We start from the raw sequence: 10960 nt of genomic DNA, 5'->3' as shown, positions 1-10960 counted from the left end.
AGGGGGGTTACCCTTTTGATCATTGGGGGGGTTTTTTAACCCCCTTCCCGACAGGATAGTGTGCAGGCGTCGTACATACCACTTGGTCTGCGGGTACAGCGGTACTTGTGGCAATGCACCAAAGCACATGGAGCAGGAAGTTCTGCTTCATGAAGGGGACTCTCGTGCCCAGTGTCTGGCCGTTGCCAGAAGTCGCCAGAGTTTATTACACTCAGATGTCTGTTACCTGTTGGCATGGGGTTAAGAAAAAAAAAATTTAAGTTACTAGCATCATTATGTTCACCCATTGGATTTGGATGCCTCACTGCCATCACATGGCCACAAATACAGGCATTAGGGTTACTTGAGGGACCATTCTGAAGGGTGTGCAGCTTGTAGGCCGGGCGGTTGCAAAACTCCATGCCTCCTTTGCAATGTTAGCTTCTCTTTTTCTGCATGAGTGTGTTTATCTTTTTTTCTGTTTTGCATTGACTACATTTGTCATTTGCTTTGCTTTATCCAGAACGTAACAGACTGTTTTCCTTATACAGACTCCATATCATCTCTCTAGGTAGTCCAAAACTCGGTTTAATAATCATAACAGTAAGTGACATTTTGTTACGTTTCTGTCTCTTTCTCTCAATATTCAGTTTTCTGTCACAGCGACCAGGAATAGGATACTGAGTATGGAAATAGCATCCTTCCTGAAGCCGGCACTCTTGCATGGCTGATGGACAGTACATTCCACACTCTTTTATCCCAAACACCAAAGGAATCTATTCTCTCCCCAAGAGTTTTGTGCACTTGGTGGTGAGTTATTCATGTCACCCTGGTCTTCAGCTGAAATTATCATGGCAACAAGTTCGTGTCACCCTGGCCTTCAGCTGAAATTCTCATGGCAACAAGTCCGTGTCACCCTGGCCTTCAGCCAAAGTCTCCCATGATGGCATGTTTTTTCATGATGTGATGGTCATCCAGATCGTAACATTAACCCTTTCCCGACGGGTAGTATTCATAGTGGCCCGGGCCTCGCTGCCGGGGGCTTATATTGTCGCCCTAGCATGCGCGACCACTCATGCCAAATACCAGCATCCCTTGCCATTTCTTTGTAATATACGAAGATATGTTGTATTTCAGTTTCCATTATTTCTAAAGTCACTACTTGCCAAACTTCCTGATAAATCAAGACTGAAGGGTATTTTTGTTGTTATATAGACTTCATAGTTAATCATTATTCAGTCTATAGTCTGAATAAAATAAGCAGTGTGCGGCATCGTGGAGTTGAAATCGCGGTTTGTGCTTTTTGTTTTTTGCATAGTAAAAAATGAGAAAGTGTTAAAAACGACTTAATCACACTTTCAGTGGCAGAAAAATAATATTTTGCTGTAATTGTAATAAAATATAACTCATGGCATGTCCATACATACATGCCCCCGGCAGATGGTCCCGCCATGCCATGGCATGTGCGTACATGCCACCCATCAGGAATGGGTTAAAGGCTGGGAAGGATACACGCACTCACTCACTCACATACGCATGCAGGCACACAAATATGTTTTGGGGGGGGTTGGTTTTGTTGGGGTTGTTGTTGTGTGGGTGTTGTGTGTGTGGTGTGGGGTTGTTGTTTTTTTTTTGTGCTCTTTTTGTTTTTTAATTTTGACATATAATTTTATTATTTAAAAGAATAGAAGATATTATAAAAAAAAACAAAAAAAAAAAATAATCTCAGAAGATTGTGTAAAAGGGTAAAGGAGATAGATAGGGCTAGTATTTGGACTCCTTGGTGACTAAATACTTTTGGAGTCATCTATGTGGAAACACAATTAATAAACTAAATCTATAGAGGGCATAGCTTGTATGTCATGCCAGTGTGTTAACATTTACACCTTGAATTGTTATTATAATTATTACCTTATTCTTATCTTAGAATTTGTAAAAACATAATCTTGTTTGGCCCAAAAGGCTTCAGCTGGATAGTTTTTCATAACCCATCACTGCCGGGTAACAGAAATCCCTGAACATGTAAAACTCTGGTTATTTCTGGCATTTACCAGACACTGGATGCAGGAGTCGGCTATATTGAGCCGAACATTCCGCTCCTCACGCTCGGGTGCATCGCCATGTGTACAGGCTTACCCCGCCATCCAAGCAGTTTGTTATGACGCTGGTACATGTGACCAGGCAGAGTTGGGTTAAGGAACATGAAGACCCATCATCTAACATACTACGAGTGGGGTGCTTGGGTAGGCTGTGCTATTGCAGTAACATGTGCACAGATGGTTTGCAATTCATTCTGTGAGTTTGTTTTGCAGAAAGCTTTTCTTTGTTTTTTGTTGTAGTAAAAGTCCTTTGTTCCACAGATGGGTGTTTCAAACACTGATGATACATTGCATATCTCACTGCTGACAGCCTTTCCATCGCAGGCAATGGATGCCCCAGTTAGGCAAGGCAGTGTTAAGGTAATGATGTTCCCTTATATACAAATTTTCACATCTTTTTATTTTTCCCCTTCTTTTCTTTGTTTCCACTGGTGTCTTACAAGTCTGTGGGGGATTTGTTGTTTATAGTACTCCAGGTCAAGTCACTTTGCTAAGTTTTTTTGATTTAGACCCTCACATCATGAAAAATTTGTCATGTGAGGTTTCATAGTTTGAAGCCTTTTGATTTTGCTTTTTTTGGAAGTATATTTATGGATAGAAAGCTTTTTGTTACCAAGCCTTTTTTTTCTTTTTTTGTCTTCTCCCTCCCTCCTCCTCTTCCCCTCCCCTCCTCATCCTCATCTCCTCCTCCTCCTCATCATCATCATCATCATCTCCTCCTCATGTCCTCCTCCTCATCTCCTCCTCATCTCCTCCTCCTCCTCCTCCTCCTCCTCCTCCTCCTCCTCCTCCTGTGAAGACTGTCTCACCAGATTCTTTTCCAGACACAAGGCAGGCACACGGCCCATCACCAGCCGGGTGTGGAACCTCGGCAGGAGAGGGCTGGCAACGGAGACATCACCGGTCGCATTGTGCTCTGGTACAACCTGATAAATTTACAGTTCCCGAAACAGACAGTCCTCCTTTGGCACACGCTCCCTGTTGAGGATCTCGCCTTCTCGGTTCTTGGTAAGGGGGGCTTATGTTATTGATTTGCAAGAGGTTTCTGCAGAGGACAGTAGTAAATGAGAAACAAGAAAAAAGTTGTAGGATAACTTTTATTGGTTAATTTGGCCATTGTCATGAATAACGATGATGGTAGAGAACTATCAAATTCAACAGTGACTGAGTAATACTGAGCCAAGTCTGATTTTAAATTCCCCCTGCCCTGTTTGTTTTAGTTCTATATGTATAAGTATTGTGTTAGCCTGTCAATAATGGTATCAGAAATCTCTCGGTGTCACTGAACTCCGGTAATTCTGGCAAACGTCTTCCCTTTTGGCCTGGGAGTCCGCTGATGTAGTGGAACTTTCTGCTTGATTTGTTCTAGCATATCACAACACCTAAACCCGTACAGGGCGTGATAAGTCTTTTTGTTATGACGGCTATAAGTGTAGCCAGGCAGAAAGGAGTTAAAACATTTAAGATCTTTTTGGGGCCTAATAATTTTGCTTCAGAAATTTTATTCCTGCTTGCCTTAAATTTAAGACCTTTTGTTTTACTCTGATCTGTTAGTTCTGGCCTGGAAGACAGCAGAAACCATTATATTTTTATTTCAAACTCCTGCTTCACCTTGCTTCACTTCCTGAATAATAACATTTTTTCTAATGAAGTGTAAAGGCCAGAGAAATTTTTTTGATAAGTTATCTGTAAAATTATTCTAATGAAGCATAAATCTGGAAGTAATAATTTTGCTAAGGTAAAGTTCTGAGGAATTATTCTGCTTCATAAATTCATTAGATAAGACTTTATTTTGCATAACTGAGAGCTCTTTATTCTCTCTTTCTCAGGAAATAGATCCTTTGAAGAAATCATTCTGATAAGATAAAAGTGCCGAGGAATTATTCCACTTCATAAAGTCATCAGATATGACTTTACAGTTCGATATTCTCTCTTACTCAGGAAATGAATTGTACAGCGGAGGAGGCGAGTGTGGTGTTTGTCAAGTGGCTCCTCCCAGAAGGGCCGCAGACACTACCCCCCGCCTCGGAATGCCCATCAAAACCAAACACCACAGACGTCAGCAACAATTTAGTCATAACCGGACACACGGACAATTGGGGTGTAGTTAGACCCCGTATCTAGGAGAGTCGTGCCAGTTTTGTCAGTGGAGGATATTTTTGGGGGGCTTGAATGGAGAGAGAAATGTGGGAAAATATGTCAAATTTTTATTCAGGATTTCAGCAGCTGTTCAACTGTGAGAAGACATTATGTAATATTAGAAAAAGTATGCTGTTCTCAAATTTTATTTTCGTGTTTGTCTTCCAGCATTTACGGTCATAGCATCCAAGACAAATAAAGTACAAGGCAACATTCAAGACCTTAGTATCAATTTAGAGAGCTCAGAGTCATTCCCGGCTGGCATTGTCTTTGACCCCAAAACAGGAGCTGTTGTCTTGAACGGGAAAGGGCGGGAACGTTCAGCTTTAACGACATTCATCACAACAAACAGTTATTCCACGTATTTTCTCCTCCTTCCTCCTCCTCCTCCTCCGGGGTCTTGTTTCTGTTTGACTATAGAAAAGAAGTGTATTTGTGTATTATGTAAAAATAATTCTTGTTCCATTTTATTTTTGCTTCCCTTTGTCACTTGTCTTTTCCTCTTACTTTTGTCTTCTCTGTTCTCGTTTCTCAATTTTTATTTTATTTCTTTTCCTGTGCCTGCTTTCCTATTGCTTTCCTTTCCCTTCCTCTTCCCCCCCTTTCCCTTCCTTCCCCTTCCCTTCCCTTTCCCCGCCTTTCCCCTTTCCCTGCCCCTTTCCCCTTTCCCCTTTTTCATCACTTACCTACTTATATCCTTCTCCCCCCCCCTTCTTCATACTTACATATTACCTGTTTTTCCTTTCAGTTCTTCCTTTCCCCTTTTTTCCCCTCCTATCTTCTGTTTTTCCCTCCTTATTCCTTCCCCCCCACCCTTTTTCATTACTTACCTAATACCTTCTTTTTCCTCTATCTTTTTTTTCCGTTGTTCCTTTCCTTCCTTCTTTTCTTTCTACAAAAAATATGCAACCATCGTAATGCTTGCTGGCCTCCACGTGGACATAACACAAACCAACTTACATCACTCAGGAGGGCACAGGTAACTTAATACCAGGGTATACGCATGGCATGTTGCGATGGTTTTGGTTGGCCACCCTAGAATAAGGGATGATTTTCCAAACGTCCCTGAAAAGGGGTCAAATTTTGGCATTATAGCATCGTAGTCAAAAGTGAGTACAGGGTTTTGATATTGATTTGAAATGACAGTTGGGATGGAGGTTTGCTGTACATAAATTCTTTATATATGGTTTCATTTTTAATTTTCATTTCTTCCTTAATTTATTTATTTATTTTTCTGTTTCTCTGTCTTCTTTTCATTATCCTTCTTTTTCTTATTTTTATTTCTTTCTTATTTCATAGAGCATTTGCCCTTAAATACATTATTTCAATCATCAGCTGGTACTTGACAAACCCGGAGAGATGCCACCGACAAAAGCATAAACAGCATCGTCTTCAAGCCTTCCCAGGATCCGCAAGTAGTCCAGAGTTTGTGACATGCTCAGATGACGGAAAGTTCAAGGTTTGGGAAATCATCAAGGATGCAAATATCTACCGTGAGTGTTTTTGAGAATGAAGGCAAAACCAATTACTTACTATGATGAAAGTTGCATGGAAGGTGTGTGAAAATAAATGAGATGTATCCTACATCATAATTGTGAAGAAAATAGGACCAAGATGTAGCATTAGTGAACACATCTTGCAATATGGTGCCATCCAACTCATGTATGTTATAGATAGATATAATTGTGTATATATATAAATGTGGTTTTGTGTGTTTGGGTGTGTGGTCTATTTTAAAGAGCATATGTATGTATATATGTATACATATATGCATGTACACATTTTTTGTATAAATGTATGCATATATATGTATGTAAGTATATATACATATATGCATGTACACATATTTTTTGTATGTATATAGCCATTGGGTGTATATATATGTGTCTGTGGGTATTTAGATTTACAGGATACATGCATGGAAAAAATGAGTAGAGAGAGAACTTTTCCCTTCAGGCAAGAGTGATTTCTGGAGCTGCACTCGCGTTGGGTTCTACCGCCACCTCCCAGCCACAGCGGTGAACATGTCGCATGATGGATCCCTGATTGCTGCAGGCTTTGCCAACATCCTCACCCTCTGGCTGCCACAGTCATGCCACCTCAAGGGAACCCTGTCACAGCCCTACCTCAAGGAACACATCAAGTGGGTTAAGCTTTTTGAATGCTAGCTTGTACTTTCTCAACTTGTGACTTTCAATTTTTTTCTGTCAGGGTGTGTGTTTATTTGTTTAAATAGATATATATGGGAATTATATAAAATTTTGGGAATTGATAATGATTTTATATATATATATATATATATATATATATATATATATATATATATATATAATATATATATATATTTATATTTATATATTTATATGTATATATATATTTTTTATGCCGAATTATTAAAGAATTTTTATTTGTCACATTTGTTTATAACTAGATTAATTTAGAAGACAATGATGATGGAGACAGTAATAATGATTATAATAATAGCTATAATACTTTCTGAAAATAATAATGATATTAATATTCTTCTCATGATGTTACCAGGCAAATAGAATTTGGGAGAGGAGAAGGTTGCGGGTCTCTTTTGGTCACAAGAACGGACAGCTGGATCTGCTCGTGGGACCTTTTCACTTGCACATTGTCTTGGCGGGTTGGACTCCAGTCAACTTGCATGGCAGCCGATCCCCGTTCATCCCACATGGCTGTTTTCTCAAAGGACTGTTGTGGTAAGGTGACGAAATGTGTCATTTTTGAGATATTGTGTTTTTGTTTTTTTCTGTCAGTCTCCTCTTTCTCTTAATTCTTTCGTCGTTTTTCATTTTAACGTCCCTTCTCACTTCTCATCCTCGCAGTATTTATCTTTGAGCCCAGCAGCAGTGAACCCATCTGTGGAAACGGAACATCAACCCTGCAGAAGTCACGTGCGCGGCCTTCATTCCCCGCCAAACAAAACTTGACTCAGAGGAAGAGTGGAACGTGCACAGCAATCTGGTCTTCATCGACAAGGACAAGGTTGGTAGGGGACAGAAGACGTTGGAAGATTTAACAACCGACAACAGTCTACTTAACCCATTGTCTAAATAAAACAACAGAGGGAAGAACAGGAAATCACATGATGAATAAGCTTGGAGGCCTTTTCACTGTATTGCTTTCCCATGGCCTGGGGAAGCAATACGGGAAAGAGGCTTTTGGTGTATTTATGTGATTTCTTGTTTTTCCCCTCATTGTTTTAATTATAGTTTGTTTAGCATTGTGCTAGGATGGCATAACAAACATCTATTATGTTTACATATAGATGGCTCCACCAGTACTTAGTCACCTTGAAATGAATTACTACCTCTCTCACGTACTTATCTTATTCTGTTAGTGACGGTATTCAAAAGTTCTCGGTGTCATAGACTCCAGTGATTTCTGGCAACTATCCTTACATTAGGAGCAGGAGTCCACTACATATAGTGGAACATTCCACTAGAGCATCACCATGGGTATAGCTGTAGCCGGCAGATCAAGCGGTTTGTTATGAAGGCTATATACGTGGCCTGGCAGTAACGGGTTATTATTATTATTGTTATTGTTATTTTTTCTTTTTTTCCTTTCTTCTTTTCTTCTTCTTTTTCTTCTTTTTCTTTTTCTTCTTCTTCTTCTTCTTCTTCTTCTATTAGTCCTTTGTAACACTGTGATAATGCCAGTAATAATAACAATATTGATAGTGAAAGCTTTAGGAAAAATAAGCCCCAAAAATTCAAGGAATGGGGGAAATCAGAAGGAGTAAACTGTATTCATTGCGACAAATGTAGAAAAGGTATGAATGAGAATGAATATCTTCACAATACAATAGCTGCATTTAACCACACTTGTGGAGCCATTTGTGTACAACAGAATTCACAAAAAACTACAATAAACTGTAGCCAGTGGGTTAAGTTTTCTGGCTTACCCTCCCAAATGCTTTACAAAAGGGGATGGTAAATTGCTTGCTTGGGGCCTCCATTACAACTTTTTTTTTCATGCTTCATTTGGCAGTGTTGCAGCTGGTTGAATCCTCTCTTTTCACTTCATATTTGAGCCATGTGTAACATAGCCAGTTCAAGAGCCCTCTTGTCATTTGCACGGGTCCATGCTTTCTTTCATATGGTGTATGCTGAAGGTACTGGATTGAGGTGTATTTGTGGCGAAAAAAGTCACTTTAAAGGTGGATTGTGTATTAATTTCTCTCTCTCTCTCTCTCTCTCTCTTCTTCTTTCTCTCTCTCTCTCTCTCTCTCTCTCTCTCTCTCTCTCTCTCTCTCTCTCTCTTCTCTCCTCTCTCTCTCTCTCTCTCTCTCTTTCTTTCTCTCCTCTCTCTTTCTCTCTCTCTCCTCTCTCCCCCCTCTCTCTCTCTCTCTCTCTCTCTCTTTCTTCTCTATCTTTTCTCTTCTCTCTCTTCTCTCTCTCTCTCTCTCTCTCTCTCTCTCTCTCTCTCTCTCTCTCTCTCTCTCTCATTTAGTTCATTATGTGTTGAACCCCATCCAAGAGAAATGGAAATTTAAAGATATCCAAAGTAACAGTATACAAGAAAGTATTTACAGTATATCCACTTTAGTATTTTGTATTTTCTTGTATTTTCACTCGTGACCAGTGTTTTCTATCATATACTTTTCTTTTATTACTTTCTATAGATATTAAGTATATTTGCATTTATGCAAGCAAAGTAACACTGCTATAAGCAGAAAGGAAACAAAACCCACAGATCATTGTTCTTTCATGCTCAAATTCTGTAATCAAGGTCTACCCACATTCCAGACCTTAAGAGTCCTGGAAGAGAAAAGTAATCAGCTGTCTGTGGATGGAAAAGCAATGGAGATTGTGAAGCACTTTGAGCAGGAGACCTTGATGAAACCTGCTGCGACCCCCTTCGCTGCCCTTGTTGCCCAGACCCGCACATCCCACGCAGGCAAGGAGAAGTCCGGCCAGAAGGGGTCAGCTGCCTTTGGGGTCCAGGTGGAGAATTCAATGTCATTTATACAGAAGGTTAGTGGAGTGGTAGTATGGTTATTGCCTTTGAATAATGACATATATTTTATGTTTTTGTGCTAACATACATAAGCATATAGATATACTGTGTGTGTGTATAAATGCACATAAAAGAGATACTCTTTTCTACACAATAGACATTCAAATCATCTGTAAAATAGCTTTAAACCCTGTTTCATATTATGAATGATGCCCGTGTGTACAGAATGGAAGCCTTTGCTAGCATGACAGCCAACTACTGCAACCTTCTCATCCCTGCAGCCGTCACAAGGTAAAGCAAAGGCTTGTGTGGTCTTGGATTTTTTTTTTTTTTTTTTTTTTTTTTTTTTTTTTTTTTTTTTTTCTTTCTTTTCTTCCTTTTTCTTTTTTTTTTTCCTTTTCCTATTAGTTCCTTTTATTTATCTATTTTTCTTTTCCTTGTGTCATTGCTCATACTTTTTTTATATTTTTGTTTCAATTCATTTCATTTCATAGCTTTTAATTAAACTTGAAACACTCCTTGATTGAATATAAAGGTGAGAGAGAGAGAGAGCGAGTGTGAGTGTGAGTGAGTGCGTGAGTGAGTAAGTGAGTGAGTGAGTGAGGGGTGAGTGAGAGAAATGAGTAAGGAGTTGCCTGACAGTAATCTTATTTTTCTCCCTCTCATCCATCCAGCGAAGGAAGCAAGTGCAGCAAATGAAAGAAGAACAGCTGAGACAAACAGAAATGCAGAGGAAGAAAAAAGAAAATGGCCAAGAAGAAGAAGAAAGACCTGGAACGAGTCCCCAACGCCAACTTCAGCGAGCTCTTGGAAATGCTGAGTTGACGAGGTGTAAGGCGAAGGAAGTCTTTCACGTGTTAGGTCATTAATTAGGAAAGAGAAAGGAGTTTGACAAAATGAAAGACACTTTTCTTATCTCTTTTTTTTTTTTCTTCTTCTTCTTCCTCTTCGTTTCTACATTATTATTTTCTTTTATGATTATTGTTACTGTTTTATTTTACGGGGTTTTTCTCCAGAAATCCTCGAGCATATATAGATGGGGAAATTGCAAGCATGTTTTATGCATATGTACAGTAAATTATTGTATTATTTGGAAGTATCATTTGTTTTTCATTGTTTTGGGAAATTTGATAAGTTGTTTTTTGTGTTATTGACTTCACAGTTTTGCAAAGACTGAACATTGATTTATCTGTCCTATCCTGCTTGTTGTTATTTGTATCATCATTAAACTATCTTTGTTATTGTTTTTAGTAGTATATCATTGCTACTATTTTTTTTATGCTATTATTATTATTATTAATTATATTATTATTATTATCATTGTAACTATTATTATTATTATTATTATTATTATTATTAAATTTTTATTATTTTTCACTATTTTTCTTTTATATTACTATTATTTTGAATGTTGGGCATACAAAAAACAGAGGTTTTTATGAATTTAATTCGTGGAGTTTTTGTTTGTGCATTGACATGAAAAGTATTTTTTTAAAAATAAATACAAAGTATAATAAAAGAATGCAAACATTTGTCCATTTGTTTTATTAATGTTTCTTAAATTTCTAGTTTCAAAGTTTATCTCTTTTCCTTCTTTTTTCTTCTTTGTACCCCATGATCTGGCACAAGGTCTGTTACAAAAGGAACAAGACAAGATTCCAAAGCACAGGAAAGTGTCCAGGTATAATAAAACTGGGAGCATCAGGGCCTTGAAGACACGTAGCTTGGTTCTTTCTTGACCCAGATGCATTTTGGTA

General features: G+C 38.6%; 1 protein-coding gene across 1 annotated transcript in view; it reads left to right on the top strand.

The window, feature by feature from the left end:
• Positions 1–10024, top strand: part of LOC119599216 — a 31557-nt gene extending 21533 nt beyond the window's left edge. Inside the window, 13 exon segments of the mRNA XM_037948956.1 lie at positions 55–239; positions 772–912; positions 1988–2130; positions 2340–2438; positions 2903–3086; positions 4386–4578; positions 5553–5710; positions 6174–6360; positions 6759–6940; positions 7067–7226; positions 8993–9220; positions 9403–9494; positions 9878–10024. Coding sequence (XP_037804884.1) covers positions 55–239; positions 772–912; positions 1988–2130; positions 2340–2438; positions 2903–3086; positions 4386–4578; positions 5553–5710; positions 6174–6360; positions 6759–6940; positions 7067–7226; positions 8993–8999 — 1639 coding nt within the window. The 3' untranslated portion in view covers positions 9000–9220; positions 9403–9494; positions 9878–10024.
• The last annotated feature ends 936 nt before the right edge of the window (positions 10025–10960 follow it).

The sequence above is a fragment of the Penaeus monodon genome, chromosome 42, assembly GCF_015228065.2.
Source record: "Penaeus monodon isolate SGIC_2016 chromosome 42, NSTDA_Pmon_1, whole genome shotgun sequence".
In the NCBI taxonomy this organism is placed as follows: domain Eukaryota; kingdom Metazoa; phylum Arthropoda; class Malacostraca; order Decapoda; family Penaeidae; genus Penaeus; species Penaeus monodon.
Note: the sequence above shows the minus strand (reverse complement) of the source record. Positions and strands in the feature narration are given on the sequence as shown.